This window comes from Idiotropiscis lumnitzeri, chromosome 17 (genome assembly GCF_059441095.1).
Source record: "Idiotropiscis lumnitzeri isolate Australia: NSW breed Sydney's pygmy pipehorse chromosome 17, RoL_Ilum_1.0, whole genome shotgun sequence".
Lineage (NCBI taxonomy): Eukaryota > Metazoa > Chordata > Actinopteri > Syngnathiformes > Syngnathidae > Idiotropiscis > Idiotropiscis lumnitzeri.
Window position 1 is genome coordinate 15,260,041 of NC_142407.1, and position 18,604 is coordinate 15,278,644.

Sequence of the window (18,604 nt, forward strand, 5' to 3'; positions counted from 1 at the left end):
AAGATGGCCGCCGCCCGGCTCGGGTATGGCCAGTTTGGGCCGTTTAGCGTGAGTCAGTGTAGCGTGGGATGACCTTGGGACGCTCCATCGGCTCCGCTCTCGTTCCCCCGATATGCGATGTTGTCACGCCCGCCCATTTCAAAGCCCTTAGCCTGAAAGCCGCAAAAAAAAAAAAAAAGGGGGGGGGGGGGGGTCATGGCGTCGTTCCTGCTAGCGCCGTTAGCGTCGCTAGCTCACGTGCAAATGAGCGTTCGAGTTTAATTGCCCGCCGTAGTGCAATCAAGGCACCTGCTGTTCAAGTGGAGATTCGCGAGGACTTGGGGCTTCGTCAACACAACACTTCATATTTTGTGACAAAATATAGCACATTCGAATGCAAAGTGTGATGAAATCTACTCATTTTGGTGTCAGATTTAGTCGATCCGGTGTTGAAGAGTAAACGCGTTACCAAACGAGCAAAGAGTCACGGAGTGGTGTGAAGCAAGAGGTCGCACAGACTCAGGTCCACAGGAAGTCCCACCCCCAATTAGTGGGCGGCGGTCTCTGGGCCACTTGGCGCTAATTACGGCGCTGCGTCGGAGGGGCCGTTCACCGGCAGGTTAATTGTTTGATCCCCGCCATATGTGGCCGCCGCCACCGTGGTGCGAATCCGCTTGGGCGGGCGACCGCCAGGCCGCCGCCGCCGCCGGAAGCCAAAGCAAACGCAAAACTTGGTGTGAGCAGCGTCAAGGTCGCCTTACTTCACTTTTTGCTTTCGTCCACCGCAACTTCCTTGTGGAGTTGATCAGTTCAAGAAAATCGCCGTAACCAACGAACACAATGTGCTGCAAAACAACTTTAAAAAAAATGTCGGATTCGAAATTTAATTGCAATCAAAATTATTTCGAAAGACTCGAACTTTGTTTCCCACAAAGAAGATTTTTTAGAAGTCTAATTATTAATCTCAGTTCAGGAGTTATAATATATATATATATATATATATATTTTTTTTTTTTTGTTTTGTTTGTTTTTTGTAAAAATATTTCACATAAAAAAATAAAATATCATTTTATTTAGTAAAAGTCATTCATGTTTTTATTTATTTTTACTCATTTTAAGATTTATTTGGGGGGTTTGAAAAGAAATAACATTATTTTTTTTAACAAATCAGACATTACTCTTGTGAAATGTTTCAAAAAAAGCAAGAATAATTTTTGGTCAAAAAAGGACGCTGAAAAAAAAAAATGCATTTTGGTTCAACAAGAGGGTAACACTTTATTTGAATGTGAGTTCATTAGATTGTCATACTCACGATATGACACCTGTCGTGAACATGAATGAATCCTTATGGCAAAGTCATCAGAAACAATGTCAACTTTTCATCAAAACTCACTATGACATCTCTCATGAGGATTTATTCACGTTCATAACTGGTGTCATGTCATGTCATGATTATGACAGTCTTATGAAACCACATTCAAGTAAAGTTTTCCCAAAAAAGGCGAGAAAAACAAGACTTCTATGGTGAAAATATTTTGTTTTCATTGGAAAAAACGAGCCAAAACACATTTTTGGCTAAAAACAATGAATTTAGCAATAAAAAAAAAAAATGGAGAAAAAAATATTTTAAAAATGATTCTGGTTGAGTGCTTCTCAAATGTGCCACTTCAGTTTTATTTTGAACATTTGTATTGAATCTTTTAAGAAGCGTCTGATTTGAAACCTTCATTTGCTCGCTTGTCAGCCAGCCCGCCGCGATTATAGCGGCTCGAAAATTCCGTCGAGAATCCGAAGCAGCCGACCCGGAATGAACAAGTTGTGCCCTTGCACGTGTGCGCGTCGGGCTTATTGTTCGGAAGGGTCATTGCCATCATTTGCAAAAATAAATGACACGCACACGCGCCAGCGTCCAAACCCGACGCGCCGCTCGGTCCAAATAGCCTGCTCGGCCGTGATGATGGGGGGGGGGCGCCGCATCCAAGGCGAAAGGAGCCATATTACACGCATCATTAGGCGCAAATATAAAACGGGAGCGGTGGCGGACGCCTAATGACGCTTTGATAAGCTGCGTGCTGGAAGTAAACATAATCTGTTGACTTTCAATTCTTTTGCAGGCACAATGAAGCATTCGCTTGGAAATAAACGACTCAAATAGCACGCCCAACCGTAAATATGGAAATCTCGTTTTCAACATTTTTGATGAGAAGGATGCCATTGAAGTTGTTTGGCTCAAATCTTGCAGCACAATTCAAAGATTTTTTTGGGGGGGAAAAAAAAGTTATATTACGGAGATTAAAGTTGTTGATTTTTCGGTTAAAAAGGCTGTTTTTGCCCTCACAAAATTGAATAAAACTAGAAAAAAAAAATTGTCTCTCAAAAATCGGAATTTCCCCCCTCATATCTTTTTTTTTTCTTAACTGTTAAGAATGAGAAGCACTCAAAAATGACTCGCCAAAAAAGGAAAATCTCGCCCCAAAAAATATTTATGCCGCTAGAAAATCCGTTTTTCCCCCAGAAAAAAAAAATAGTCTCCTTTTTCCCCTCCATTGCATTTGCTGCCAAAAAGATTTTTTTCCATCTCAGAAAAATTACCTGTCAAAAATATTTCTTGAAAAAAAATTCCCCCCCAAAAAAAATGTAAAAATATTTTTCTTAAAAAGATGATTTTCTTTCCTCTTAAATTTTTTTTTTTTAAAGATTTTTTAATTCACTAATTTGTGACTGCGTGATTGTGAAAGCTCACCAAAAACGTTCCTGGATTGTCATCAGGACCGTCAAGAAGTCGCTCAAACAGCCGTGACGGATGATGCGGAAGCGCGTGCAACGCAATGGCGGCCAGCAATCAGCACTCACTGTCATGGCCGCCTTTGAGCAATTTAGCCGGCGCGCGACGTCACCGAGCGAGCCGGCGCAATTTGAAAAGAAATAAATATGAGACGGCAACGCGCGTGACATTCGCGGAGGGAACGGCATGATCTAACGCGCCGACGTTTTCATGCGCTGTGAAATGTCACATTAGCGCTCGGGGAATTTGATTATTGGATGGCGGCATGCTCGGAAAGATTCCGATTTGTCGGCGTGTGTCGGCCCCCGCGGCGATATGTTATTTGTTTGATCTCAATTTGCTCGCCGTTGCCTCGCGGCGGACGCTTTGAGTGACATTTCATCTCCAACCAATCGGCTCCTCACGACACGTGCTCCGTCTTGGCGGGGAATTATTGTGACACTTTGAACCAAAACGCCGCAAATGCGGCGAGAAGAGTTTGTATGGCAGAGCCGTTACAAAGATAATAAAGCTCATTTTTGACTGACACGGTCGGACACATTTTGTGATTGTCGTCTGATCCGACCGTGTTGATTTTATTTATTTATTTTTTGGGGCAAATAGACTTTTAAATGTCCATTTCAAACCAAAATGTCTGACTTCTTGTGTCTTTTCAGGCAACTTTTTTTGTCGTCTATCAAATTTCATGTTAATTAAAACAACTTTGGGGCTTCATTTAAAAAAAAAAAAAAAAAAAACTAAAAAATATTTTTTTAGGCTCAAGTCAGACCTTTCAATCTCTGCTTCAAAACAAAATGGCCGACTTCCTGGGTTGTTTTTTTTTTTGGACATTGCTTCTGAATTTTTGGGTGGATCTGCTCATGGTAAACATGCGCACCACATTTCATGTTGTTCCGTTAAACTAGCTTCGGAGGCTCATTTTTTTTTTTTTTTTTAAGATTTTATCGTGTCGAATTTCACCAGAACGAACGTGTCTGCAAAATGTGTGTGAAAAGCCTTCAAAAGTCTCAAACACACACCGTGTCCAAAGTCGTCATCGGTTCCTGTTGGCCCTTCAGCCGGTCTGAATTTGGCCGTGGCGGCGGGTTAAGATCGGGTGAGCTGCGTTTCTTTTCAGCTCGTTTTCAGAGCGCGACCGATCACTCGGATTGGATGAAATCCATCATTTTCCAGCGGAGCGGCTGGCGCGTGGCACGCACCTCGCCTGTGGAAAAAAAAAAAATTGCCCATTGCACCGCCAGCCCTTGATTAGATTAACCTATTTAATGCACTTCATTAACATGTCAATGAAGCACGTCGGAGAGCCATTAAACATGATGAGATGCCGACAATTGGATTTTTTCTTTTTGGGAAATGTATCACCTTTAATTTAGACGCTCAGGAGAAGTTCTTGTCGTGATATTCGGGCATCGTCTTGGCAATCACCATCTGAACTTTTAAAAATGTCCACATCATTTTATTTTGACTATATACGTAAATAATACATAAATAGAAGCCGTAATAATTTGAATATGACCTGATGGTGTGAAAATTCAATTGAAACTGGAATTGGGTTTACGTCTCCAAAATCTTCCTTTCAGACGTTTAAAAAATAAAATCGAGTAGCAAGTGCATGGCTCCGCGCCGCGCCAAAATAGCAGCTCGAATCCAACCTGCAAATTGCTTCCCTCCCGACGGCGACCAATCTCCTGTGATGAAACCGAATGGTGGCAAATTTATCACGTTTGCGTATTAATTACAGCGGGAGTGACGAGTAACTAACGAGGACGGTTGCCAAGCGGGCTGCGGGTCAGACGTAATCACTGAGATGCACATCAGCGCTATTGATCGCCTTCTGGCCGCTCTGGCAGAGACGCACGCGACGCTCGTTTATAAACCACGCCAACGACGATCATCATCAATCCGGTCAGTGTGCCCCTACAATCTGAATATGTAAAAAAAAAAAAAAAAATGCCGCATCAGAGCTGCAATTGAAATATATTGCCTTTCACACGGAACCCAGCGAAGGCGGCATCGAACCACTTTCACACAGAGCACAGCATCTTGCATCAGATATTATGAGATGATGTCAGTGTCTGTCCGACAACAATGCTCTGGGTTTCACACACAACTCAGCAAAGGTGAAATAGTCACTTTTTCACAGAAACACAGCATCTCATGCTCAACACAAGAAATGACGTCAGTGACCTGGAAAATGGCACATTTTGAAACGCTGTCGGGCTGAGTAGGATCCAACTTTTCTTCTTCTATTAAATGACTTTCGGCTGATTGTCCACGTTGGCGGGATTAAGGCGCTAAATGGCGACGGCGTGAAATGCCACGGGGGACTCATCATCATCCTCAGGCCCACTTTTTTTTACTGCTTTTCGCGGGGCTGATGTATATTCCGCTGTCATTTGTACAGACACTCACACAGTGCATTTTTTTTGTCCCGATGTCCACCGGCGATTTGAAGTCTTTCATGATCGATGCGAAACATGTGAAACATCTCAATCTGATTCAACAAAATGATCATATAAGCACAAATTATGTCATTACATTAAAAAAGGCACTGTGTGCGTGTTTGAAAAGTTCAACAAAATATTCCCTTACAGTTGACAAAATACAGGATAAACGATTCATCTCATTACACCGGTATCGACCGATATCAATATCCGTATCGATCCGCCCGTCCTCGGCTCGCCTGGCAATTTCGATCCCTCCGCCACACCGTGCGTCGTGTTTCATGGCCTCGCTGACACCACCTAGCGCTAATGTCGCTCTTCTCCGCGTATGAATCATGCGCCCTAGCGACGGGTGCGAGTGCATAAAGACGAGTTACGACTGGCCGTCAGCGAAGAAGCGGCAGATACGCCAAGGAGACCTTTTTAGTGCCGACATATGCCCAGGAGGCTCGCAGGATATTATGTTTGTGATGTATGGCCGCTCGTGCAAACCTTGCTAAGCGGCCGATGGGCCCGGCTAATGATGACTGCTAGCTGTTAGCATCCCGCTTATGTGGAATTGCGTCGCCAGCGGCGGCGCTCCGGGGAAAGCCGACGCGCTCGCTTCCTCGGCTCCCCCGCAGCGCGCCGTCGTATTTGCGCCATTTAGGCGCGATTGATTCGCGACTCGGGGCGTGCCTGCAGCCGTCTCCTCCGGCTTGTTTGCTCTTATGAATTGATCACGTACGCTTTTTGTCAATAGTATGGATTAGCGCTTAAGGAGTTGGTGTTGTTTCTGTGCGATTGTGGCAGCATTTCCGATATTGCCGCAAGAAACACGGAGAAAACACGGAGCGCTTTGTAGCAACATACTGGAACTCCTTATAATGGTTGGCTTGGACACGAACATAAGCGCATCAAATTTCCTGAAACTAAAAAAAAAATAATAATAATTGCGTGTGCCACTGCCACCTACTGTAGCAGAGGTGCAATTACACTTTAGACTTTATATTCTCAGGATCACATTCCGAAAGTTTCAGCGGGCGCCTCCTCTGGCGCTTTAGAATGACGGGCATATGGGAAAAATGAGCCACATGCGGCTTCACCAAGTCGGCTCCATGTAGCTGCGATCCGCTGTGGTCACTTTTCAAACATACGATTGTTGAAAGTTAAAGGGTGCACAGATGGGCGTCTTGCGCAAGATGACCGCCCCGAATTTAACCGTCACACCAAGCGTGTGTAAACAACGCCGTTAAACACAACAGTTCCACCATTAAGTCCGTTCACGACCGCTATAAACTTCTTTGCTTTTTAGAGTTAACGCAGAGCGAGACTCACGGAAATGTGCACGCGAAGCACAATTCCACTGGATAGCTGTTTTACACGCCAGCTATTGCAAGTGCTCTAATTGACTTTCCTCTCATCGTCTTGTCTTGATACATTTTGCATTAAGTTTCAATGATTAATGCCGTATGCAAGTTTGATGGAGGATCCTTTTTTTTTTTTGGGAAGGGGGAGTGGTGGTAGTCTAGTCCAATTTTGTACTTTTCTGATGAGATGAAAATACATAAAATACACTCACTCATTCTGACTTGTCTCCATGGTTTCATGCAGATTTTCTCCATGCTGTTCCTTTTAATTTGGTGCAATATGACACTTCAATTTGTTTTTGTGGTTTGGAAAGCTTTGAAACACGAATAAATACGCTGAATGGAGATTAGATGCGCCAGCATTCAACACAAGCTAATTTGAGGCAAATTAAAAAAATAAAATAAAATAAAATATATATTTATTAGGCTGTATATATATATATATATATTTTATTTATTATTAAAATAATCGTGATTAATATTTTTTTTCAAGCAACCCCCCCCCCACACACACACATTAATAACATTCTATTTTTAATTTGATCGTTTTCCCTTTTTTTTTGCACTTGCGTCGCCCCGCCGTCTTCCCCCTCCTCCCTCCCTGCTGACGTCAGCGCGGCAGCGCGCTTGAAATAGGGCGGCGGAGGTGCGCGCCGCTCTCACACCAAGAAGACGAAAGGGAGGAGAGACGCCCGCGTCTAAGACGAGAGCGAGAGCCGAAGCTGCAGAGAGAGGAGCCCGCAGCATCGCGAAGCGCCACTGACACTTTGGGAATCCCGAAACGGCACGTGCACGGAGCTGAGAAGCACACGGGAGTGGCACACTTGGACTCTTTTTTTGACGTCTTTTTCGCCTGGGAAGTAACACAGGTAAGTTTGCTCCGATGTGGACTTCTGTGAGTGTTTTGTGTGACATCACGTGTCAATAGTGAGAGTCTGTCGCCCGTTGCACGGCCCGATTGCACGCCACATGTGGGCTTGCGCGCACGCACGCACACACACGTTGGCCGGAGTGATTTATGATGATGGAGCTTCGGAGTCATGTGGCGGGACTTTCAGATGACCGTCTTCAAAGCAGGATTAAGAAACACGACTGCGTGCTTTGAGGAGTCGCGCCACATTGCGATATCACCGGAAAACAAAAAAAAAAAAATGACCATAGCTGTGAGGGAACAAGTGGCAGATTATTGATCCTCATGCACGAGAATATCAATCTTGGATGCACACACACCTGTGTTGATGTCATTTTGCAATATCAAGATTTGGTCAACATTGAAAGCGCGGAAAACATTGCCTTCACTGTTGGGAGAAAATATCCACGTCAGCGTTGATCTGTCTCGACACAATTGATTCTGTGCGGCGTTACCAATTTTGGACGGTTCCGAAAACAGAACGAGAAAAAATAAATAAATCATTGACTGTTTCTCGTACGAGCACGTCTCGTGTCCTGATCCCTTGGAGAACAGCGTCGATACCTGATGTTGGAGTATTGATACCGTAAGGGGATATCAATATTTGTATCGGCCACACAGTTGAGCTCTCCAAGGTTATCAAAAGGAAGAATTTAGCGGTGATACTAAAATAATAAAGCCATAAATCACGCCGTAGTCTCGATCAATCGATATTAGTTCGAGATTCTCTATCATGATTTGGATTAAAAATAAATGCAATTAATTGGTGGAATTGAAGATCAGTATCAACAGGATTACATGATACTGTTTGACGATATCAATTGCTTCTCCGTCATGAGGGAGTATCAATCAATTTCAGATTTGGAGTCTCATTCTTTGGTAGGACTAAAATCAATCAGTATGTATCGTATCGCTACGTTTTCTTTGGTGTATCGACAATACCAATATCGGCACGTATCGCGTCGTCATCTTTTGTGGGAAACATTTGATTTTGTTGCCAGTGCAATGATACTGTCATGCAATATCAATATTTTTGTCCCTTCACGGCAATTCTCGACTGGACCAAGATTTTTAGATTGAAGGTGTCAAAAACAAACCAAAAAAAAAATTCTGGTGGGACTAAATATCAATTTTGCATCTTGACCGCATTTGCTGGGATTTTGTCTGGATATATGATATGAAAGCAAAATCTCAACACTATCGTTGGAGCGTGAGCGCTATCCAAGGTACTGAAAATAAATCATTCGGTTGCAGTGGGACAAAATATCACCAAAACGGTCGTGTCATAAATTTGGATTTGATACTGGAGGCACTGAAGAGAAACACATTCTCATGCTCGGTGATACAGAAATGATATCGCCACATATGCCGATATCGCATTATGTGTCGCTGTTCGCCAACCGCACTTTATGCTTGGCAGAAAATATTGCGATTTAGGTCAAATATGAAAATGGTGCGTTGACAGCCTTGCTGGACATTTGCTTCTTATCACAAAATGGCATTTCCGAGCCATACGACGCAATCGCCAAACACATCGTGTTTTTTTTTTTCTTCCTCCAGGCAGCAGCCTGTAATCATAATCATAATAATCATATATAATAAGAGTGGAGAGCATGTATTGTATTCTGCCGTGTGATTTTATGAGCACAGCGGGTCATTGAGTTTGGAAGGCGGCTTGAATAGTGCCACGGGTCACATGGAGGGAGGCATGTTGACACGATGGCCGCGCTCGATATTACCTCGCCGATTATTGGACTCGGATTTCATTTTCTAAGTGAGTTGGGCCTTTTTGGAGACTTTTCTGGATTTTGGGTCCAATTTGTTTTGTGTGCGCAACATTTTTTTTTTCCCCTTTTGTCAACACGGCGTGAATGCCTTGGGGGAGGTCAGCGATTGGAATTTGCGCAGCGTTTTGTGATCGCACGTTCCCTTTTCTGTAAAATGTCGTTTTGTCGCTTGTTAATTCGGCAACTGCTGCCAGTGCTGACGGTGCGCGTGTTCTTTGTGTGTGTGTGTGTGTGTGTGTGACACGCAAAGCCAACACGGATGTGAATCGCAGCTTGTTCTCCTCACTTCCTGTTCTTGCTTTCTCTCTTTGTCCTTGGTCTGCAAAGTGGGGCAGTGCCCCCGGTTGCCGAGGAAACCACATAAGCGATCGTGACTGGCACGTTTGGCAAAGTTTCGGAACTATAAATTCTACCTAGCAACAGGTGACCATGACCAAGAAAAATGTCAAAGTTTTGCAGTTTCCTCAGAAAGCCGCCCGCCTAAATTGGGTGACTTCCTGTTTGCGTCGACTCTCTCTGTCCTTTTTCTCATGTGAAGGGCGGGGGGGCAACACTTGTGTCCACCAAAACTTTTGCATAGCGACTGGTTACGTCATCAGGAATAGGAATAAATAATTCCCGCTAAACTCAAGTTTCATGAGTATGTTTGAATTTTCTCTTTTCCTTTTTTCCCCTTCCATGACTTCTGCCAAGAAGCCGTTGACAACGAAAATGTTTCGAAGCATTTGGGACGACTCCTGCAGGATCTCCCCGTCCTTCCTCTATTTTCCGCAAAGAATTTGGTCTTAAAAGTTGCTGACAACTTCTGTTGCCCATTTCCTCCCCCTTTTTTCAACTTTTAAAACACATTCCATGTATGTTAGAACGAAAACTATTGTCGTTGCTCCCCTCGCTTCCGCATCCCGGCCCGCTTTGTTGATTTTGATGCAAGGCGACGGCGCAGCGGTTCGCGCAGCAACCCGAGATGATGGCAAGCCGGTTTTCTCCCCGTCCAACTCATCTTTTATTTACGCAGCTCGCAGCCGACTCCAAACGCGCTTTCCGATGACGCCGGCCCGGATGTGACCCGGTCCACTTTTCAAAGCCGGCCGGCCCAAAATGATGCTCGGTTTTACATTCGAAGCGTTTCACATGGCTGATGACGCATCATGAATGCGGAGCAAACAGCAAAGCCATCCCTCGGGCGGACCCATGTCGACTTCCTTGCCGCTTTCATGCTTCCTGACTTTGATTTGTCTGGCTTTTGCACAAAAAAAAAAAAAAACGGAATATATAATGAGCTATGCTGCAAATTTAAAAACAATAACACGCAGAGGAAATTACAGATGGCGTGTCAGGCAGTTTTGCCACATGAGCCTGGCGGCAGATGATATTGACATTTAAAGGACACACACACACACTTTACAGATGCATTTCTCCAAAAATAATGGTGTAAAAAACACTTTGAAAGGCAAGCCGTTGTCAAACTTTCCTCCTGACATCAGTTTAATTGATCAATTTGAAATGGGGTGGACAAATTAATTCAGAAGAGGATGCACACACAAAAAAAAAATAAAAAGTCTCAAAAATGCACTAAAAACGTTGTGCTTTTTTGGGGGGTTTAAATCAGCCATATTTAGTCCGCAAAGCCGTAAAATGACGTAAGATGCATAAAAACGTTTGACGGACGCATGTCGGGAATTCAACGGGAACGCAAACCCCAATTTAAGCGAACAACACAAATTTGGGGGAAACATAAAAGGAGACGCAAACGAGTTTCAAAGACCCATGCCCGAAACTGGACCGGAAGTCGGCCATTTTGGCTCCGGGCATCCATTCTGGGCAAATTACAAGCCGATGCCCAACAAAGATTTGTTAACCGTTCATGAGGTCTGATTTCTTTCTTTTACCGCCACTTGTAAAGCTCTTTTAAGTCCGATTAACAGCGATGGAAACAACAACAGAGAAAATTACAGATGGTGAATCATGTTGTTTAGCGACATGCCGTGATGAGCCTGCTGAGAGATATCGAAATTGACACACACACACACACCCGTCTTCATGCCCAGACAGGCCTTCCCGAGCACTTTGTTTGACTGATCATAATGATTGTGAGCGGACCTTTTTTTTTTTTTTTTTTTTTCCACCCACCTGCTGTGCGACTGTTTTCCCAGCAGCCACTTGAAATTCCGCTCACTCATGTTGAACTTGCGCAAATGACCTTTGCTGACTCGGCCCGCTCCAGCGGCTCGGGGCAAACGGGGCGGCTGACCGAGAGCACTGAAAAACACGGAGGAGACGTTCACGGAAAGGTTGCCTCCCAAATATTGGACCCATGTCGCCAAATGTCATTTTGTGCGGATATTTTGCTGCGTTTGGAATCGACAAGAATAATAAAAGGATTCCTTGCGCATTGAGGGAAGTTCCTGCTTTACAATTTGTTGACAACAAAAATACTAAACACGTGAAAGCGATTAGCAGCAGGAAGACAATACGCGACATTAAATAGAATTTGAAGAAGCAGTTGAGCGTCAACTCATGAATGTGTAACAGAATCCAAACAAAAAGCAGCGAGACCCGTCAGCAACGTCGCATGTGTTGACACAAAGATGCGGACGGCAAATTTGGAAAGGACGGCCTTCCGATTTTCAACATTTTTTTTTTCAGCCCACACAAGTTCCTGTGTTGTCAAAGTAGTCGCACTGCTTTTGTTTTCAATTGCGGTTCATTTCGACTTTCTATTTTTGGACTCGACGCCAGCGCTGGTGTCGACGGTGAAAAAATAAAAATAATAAAATCTGACTCAGATCTTCTGCTGCCATATATTTGAGTCGGCAATTGACATTGTAGATTGCTACGTTAGCTTCTCGCGCTAACCACTGCCACGCACTTGTGGTCGGAAGTACAGAGGCCTTCAGGGACGACATGGTGCTGCTTGAATTTTTTTAATTTTTTTATTTTGTGTGCAGTCTTAACTCATTCAATCCATAAGACATTTTCAAAAATGTAGTCCCCGCCTCCCAAAGACGTATTTCTACGTCTTAGCCTTTTTGCGTCATGGCTCCGGGTTTTTATAGCATTAGAACACAATATTTTGTTGGCCTTGCAGTCAAACTCCAGAAAAATGCGGGAATTGAGGAGTTTCCTCAGTGAAAATTTCGGGGATTAATTAATATGCACGATATTTGAACTCGCGTCTCCTTGTGTAAATTTTATTTTAGGTGTCTTGGCCACAATCTCCCCTGAAAGTTATCACAAACCCTTGAAGATTAGAGAAAAAAAAAAGTTAGCCCCCCTAGTGACAGTTTCAACAATCATAAAATTCAGCAGACATCCTGTATCTGTCCTAACAGGAAAAAACTCTCAAAGGCTCAAAGTTGAAATCGAAAAAGTAAATCATCATTCGGCGGATTTATTTAGCTTTTCTGCACCAAACCACGTCAAATATTCGACGGATCTGGACCAGATCCAAGGAATCTCGAAAATCTCTTCCAGCACCGCTTAAAAGTGACACGTCAACTTTCTGCCCGTCCTCCAGGGGCCGTGCCGTGCCGAGTCGTGCCGAGCCGTGCCGGCGCTTCCATTACGTCGAGTGACAGTTCATAACCTTATCTTTCTGTCCGGGGAAAAAAAAAGAAAAAAGCTCCCGTGCTCATGTGCAGCGTGAGTGAGATAAGCAGGAGTCTAGAACATGCGATCCCAAGCCTGACACTGACCTGTCACTTCGTTTGCCTTTTTTTTTTTTCCTGCCAAAAGCTCAAGATGAAACCAGAGGGCTGATATGAGATGAGTGCGTGGCTGTCACATCCAAGTCAAAGTACTCAAATCTAGCCTCCTCTGCGTCTCTATTTTCCATTTCAGGAAGGCTTCACACGGACAAGGAGAGTTAAGAGGTGGAAGTCAGTTTTGGTCAGCGTTAAATTGTTATTTCTAAATCAAGCGACGCTCGATGCGATTCATCAACGAAATCACGTCCGGTAGAAAGCAGCTCGCAATTTCCGTCAACGGAGCAAAGATGAGCTTTTTCATGGATCGACTCATTTCACGGGGCTCTGATTGATTTGATTTCATTTTTTTTTTTTTACTTTTTACAAGTCATGAAACTTTGCCGTGACGTTGCGTCCCAAATACAACTTCAGTCGTGTGTAAAAATCGGACAAAATCTCAAGGACAGGTTTACTTGAAAAAACCCAAATGAAACGAAAAGCTTTTTTTTTTTGTGGGTCTGCTCATGATAGCTAATTATTGCCATATTTGGCAAATTTGGTGAAACTGGTGAAAAAAAAACAAAAAAAACTCTGACAAATGTGATTTTGAAAGAATGTCAGCTTCACACCAAAATGTTTTGCGTATTTTTGAGCCCTTTTTTTTTTGAGGGTCTGCGTCCCAAATTTCATGCCAAGTAAAAGGTGTTGTGGGGACTCCCGACCGATGTCACTTTCTGAGGAATTAAGATGAAATTTTGTCGCGGCTGAACAAGAACACACGTGCAGCGTGTTTGTGTGTCCTTTCGTGCGCACCGAAAAACCTTTGCAGGGTAGCCAATGAATATTTTACCGTGACCTAAAAACAAAAAATTAAATAAATAAATAAATCAGCACATAGGCTGAAAGAAGCTGATAAATCTTGAGGACATGTGCGGTATATTCCTATTTGATTTTAATCCGTTTTTTTTTTTAAACTTTACTCCGTGTCCAAGGTAAGCCATCCCAAAAAGAAAAAAAATCGATGTTTGAAGTTTTGGATTTCTCGCTTGCCTCCAAATGAATTTTGAAGTGCGTGTGCGCCTCACACGTGAGCAGACAGTGACTGGCAGATCTCATTTGCCACTTCATTTTCAAGAGCCAGCGCCCGTCAGCCTGGCGGCGATTACGGCACTTCCTGGAAAGAGTGAGACGTTCAATTCCCGTTCCCCGAGTGGAAGACTTTTGATTAGCGCTAATTTCACAAATTCTTTGATGAGTGCAACGGGAAAGGCGCTTCCAAATTGACGATTGATCAAAATGAGCCTTAAAATGGCCGCTTCAAGCCAAATTGCCCATGTTTTTTTTGTTGGTCTACTGATGATAGAGCAGCCCATCCAATTTTATGTTGCCAAGTGAAACTGGCTTCAAGGGCTGAATTTTCCACCCGAAAAATCTGGAGGCTGAAATTGTCTCTGAACGACAACTGGAAATGGCCCAACAGGAGCCTAATTGTCAGATCCAAATGAAACATGACGACTTTTTGGTGGGCCCGCTTACGATCGACAATGCCTCCCAAATGTCATGTTGGCACGACAAACTGGTTTGTTGGTCCGAATATAAAAATGACCCTAAAGGTGCCGCCCAAAACAAAATGGCGGACGTTTGTGTTTTCGGGCCTCCCTTTTTGTGGGTCAACTTGATGATTGATTGACATGCCAACCAAATTTCATGTTGCACATTGAAATTTTACAAAAACATTTTTTTTTTTTTAATTGGTATATTTTTTTCCACATGTAAATGAAATCAAAAGCTTTGACAGTTGGATTGTTTGCAGGTTGATGACAATTTTGCTTAAATTTCCAGCGGAAAGCAATTGAATAATTGAAGTGTTCTTTTATTGATTCTCGCAGGGGCGCCGCCGATGGGCAGGCTTGCTATTTGGGTTGCGGTTCTGGCCGCCTTGTTAGGTTGCGGTCGGGCCGGAGGGCACAGGAGAGGCGACGCCGACGCCGCTAGCATCCCGCTGACGACGTCTTTGGAAACGCCATCCACGGTAAGAAACATTTTCCGTGTTGAACCCGCAGGCCTTTTCTACCCTTTCAGCTTCTTAGTGGCCATTTTTTGGCCAAAGTGAAACCATGAAAGGCAATTGAACAATTCAGCAATTCAACAATTCGTTGCACGTTTTCGGCCATGACCTTCAAACATGTTTTATGTGTTTTGAAACAAATCTTGGAATTTAAAAGGGCGCAAGTTAGAAAATGACAAAATCTGATCAGAATCCTCCATTTTTAGGATGGAATTAACTTTTAACGGTTTAACTTTTTTTTTTTTTTAAAAGTGGGTTGCAATGAGAATACGAGGCGGCAGTACGGAAATGAAACTTGCGTGATTATCTTTAACGGCGAATTGACGACAGGTCGTTTTACAAAGGCGCTACAACTCTGGAGCTAACGCATAAAACGGAATGCGAGGCGCGACAATGGACCGGGCGGTCTCCCAAGGAAACGCTCCATATTGCGATTTCTGACGATGTTTGTCATCGGCGCTCACAGCGAAGCGCCATTTTGGAAGCGTGAAAAGTGTTTTAATCCAAGTTGGACCTCCGAAGCGCCTTGATTATGTTTCAGAACTTTGGGTTTTTGTCTGCCCGAATGTTTTATGGGATTTGAAAGCGTCTGCATTAAAGCACTCGATGACGCTGGATGGTCTTTTTTTGGGTTGGCGTGGCAGCTGGTGTCGCCGCACAACATTTTTTTTTTGTTGTTTTTTATCCATATGTTGGTGGACTATTTTCTTGATCACAGAGAAACAAGTCAGGCAGGATGATTGACTGTTCCATTTTTTGTTCCTGCTGCTGCTGCAAAAAGCTCCATATGCACAAAAAAGGGACTGCAAATTCCTCTAAGTTGTGAAAAATTGCTGAGCGCCATATTTAATATTTTCAGTCCATCTGTTTGTTAGCAGAGTTCAAAGTAAAAACTAAACAACCAAACGGAAAAAAAAAAAAAAAACGTTTTTCAGGTAATGCAATAATCAGGTCCGACTTTTCTGTTGGATGCAAAGCGTCTCCGTGGCGATAATTCAATCGAACAGGCGGGCCGTAACCAACCCTCGTTGGGGCTCCTCCTCACGCCTCGCACGTTTATTTGGAGCTAACGGTCGGGCGGCGCTTGATGAGCTCTCACCCGGAGCGAAATTGAGGCCAGCCGAGCGTTGCCCTTCGGATGATTGCCGTGTTAAAATGGCGTGGCCGTGTCGGCTGGGGGGGGTGGCAGCGAGGGCAAGCGGGTCCGCTCGAGCGGCCGGTCCGTTTGGCCTTTTTCAGAGGATCTGACGTCGTCTCTGCTCATTCCGCGTCCGGGGTTTTCATTTTCTAACGGCGCACTTTGCGCTGCTTGTGAAAATGACCCGCTCTTCATTTTCGACACTCGAGCAGCTGAAATAGTGGACTCATCACGGATGATACGAATCAACGTTTTTTTGGGGGGGATTAATATACAAAGTGAGAGTCCGGTCAAGCCAACTGCAAAATCCAAAAGTAGAAACCTTTTGTCCAAATTTGTAGGCTTCATCTGCCAAAGGCCGAATTGGAAATCCACCACATCCAAATTCACGTTCGGCTCGATGGCCGGTCCGCAAAAGTTATACGCTTGCATGAACCGGACTGAAAAATAGCTTGGAGACCTCTCAGATTCCTCGACGACCACTTTTTTAACTAACCTCAAAACGATTGGCTTTGGAAACTTCAGAAAGGAAGATGACATTTTTTTTAATTTTTTTTTTTTGGGTGGTAATTCTTTTGCGCTGCCGATTGATCCGTTTCTGCTCGTCGAGATATTTGCACTCAACCTCGCTTCTCCTTTGGCTCCATTTCACTGAGCTCATTAGGAAGCCCGACGAATTAGATAAGAGCGGGGTCCCGCCGTTTGGAGTAAACGCCACCGGGGGGGGGGGGGACCGCGACGGGATGGCGACCGATCCACTCCATGATTGATTTCTTCTTTTTTTGCCGAACGCAGAGAAAATGCCGTTTCTTTATCTGCAGTTTTTGAACTCTCGTTCGTCACGTGTCAAAGCTCCAATTGAGTGGCAGCAAAGCGACTCTTGGATGCGGTCATTTTCCTCCCGTCTGTCCACCTCCCGGCTCCCTGTCAGACTTGTTTTTTTCTTCAAATTTTTATCTGTTCTCTTCTGTAATAACAACCCGGTGTGTGTGTGTGTGTGTGTGCGTGCGTGTGTGTTTGCAGGAGAGGGTGGAGGCGGCCGGGAGCATCGATCAATGTGAGTACGCGCGCCGTGTTGAAATCAAACAGCAGTTTTGCACCCGGCGACACCTGAGCGCTCGGTATTCTTTTGCTTCATCTCACTTGCGACGCGACGACGGCTTTTTGCCGACTGTGAATACAAAACGACCTTCATAAAACGGAGCGGATGTTTTATGAGCTGGAAAAACTCACATTTCTCACCTGAAAGTGTTCCAAGGTGAACTCCAAATCTCATTGTCGGATCGAGCGAATTTGCAGAGTTTAAGATTCGGGCCAAACGGCGTTGGCTTCTCGTTTGCGGTCGACTGACGACCTGAAAGTCATTCGAGCAGGAATTTGCCTTTTTTTTTTTATTTTTTTTTTTTGTACGAAATAATCGACCATTTTTGCATTTTGGGTGCGAACTTGACTTCATGGCAAGCACATTTGATGTGGTTGCAGATTTGCTTTGAAAGTCATCCAAGCAAATTTTTGCAATCACGTGTTCAGAGAATCATCCGAAAATGTTCTCCATGAAATTGCTTGGCAACGACACCTCAAGTCATTCAAGACCAATGTCGGCAATTTGGCAAAAATTACACATCTCCTCTGTTATGTTCCTTCTCTTTTTTCTTGTCAAACTTATTTGTCGAGTTCCGCCAGTTGTTCACTCGCTCGCGCCGTTTCTGACCCGTCGTTGCTTTTAGCGCCTTGACGACGGTGCGTGGTTATCAAAGTAATCATTTTAGCCTTTGCCAAGTGACTTTGGTTTATTTATTTTGTTTCTTGGGCGTTAATTGCTCCTGTTTTTCCACACACAAAAAAAACCCCACCCGCCTGGGCTGGTTTTCCCCGACCGGACGGGTTGCACGAATCCCGACAGGGAACAGGTGCCTCTCTGACAGACGTCGCCAGGCAGCGGCGTGTCAATTTATAACAAGCACGCACACACACAGCATGACAATAAACGAATGCCCTGGGGGTGACGCTCGGAGACGACAGTTTTGTGTCACCGCATTTTCATCAACATCTCCAACGATTTAACACAGAAAGCAATCGGTTTGAGATTTTAGTTTGCACACTGAGAGGCACGATCATGTTGAAGCCAAAAAGCGAAGTCGAGCCAAAGTGCTGTTGATGTGCACGTCATTTTCTGACAAATCAGGATAATGACGATGTCGCCGTCCATCCAATTTTTGTACCGCTTCGCCTCACGAGGGTCGCCGGGGGAGGGGGGGGGGGGGGGGGGGCATCCCAGCTGTCTTCAGGCAGTAGGCGGGGTTACACCCTAAACTGGTTGCCAGCCAATCGCAGCGCACACACAGACATGCAACATGCAAACTCCACACAGGAAGGATGGAGCCGAAATCGAACCCACGACTTCTGTACGGTGAAGCCGTCGTGCTAACCGGTCGTCTACCGATATAGAGGAGCTATT

The 18,604-nt window shown here is 44.4% G+C and overlaps 1 protein-coding gene and 1 long non-coding RNA gene across 2 annotated transcripts in view; one reads left to right on the plus strand and one right to left on the minus strand.

Moving 5' to 3' along the window:
- Positions 1 to 3,704: 3,704 nt before the first annotated feature.
- Positions 3,705 to 18,604, minus strand: part of LOC148320527 (uncharacterized) — a 99,042-nt gene continuing 84,142 nt past the window's right edge. The window contains exons 4-5 of the long non-coding RNA XR_015839620.1: positions 11,385 to 11,513; positions 3,705 to 3,968 (exon numbers count right to left, since the gene is read on the minus strand). This is a non-coding gene — a long non-coding RNA (uncharacterized LOC148320527). The remainder of the gene's footprint in view (positions 3,969 to 11,384; positions 11,514 to 18,604) is intronic.
- Positions 7,232 to 18,604, plus strand: part of fstl4 (follistatin-like 4) — a 70,994-nt gene continuing 59,621 nt past the window's right edge. The window contains exons 1-3 of the mRNA XM_088279979.1: positions 7,232 to 7,426; positions 14,830 to 14,972; positions 17,170 to 17,203. Coding sequence (XP_088136105.1) covers positions 14,841 to 14,972; positions 17,170 to 17,203 — 166 coding nt within the window. The 5' untranslated portion in view covers positions 7,232 to 7,426; positions 14,830 to 14,840. The remainder of the gene's footprint in view (positions 7,427 to 14,829; positions 14,973 to 17,169; positions 17,204 to 18,604) is intronic.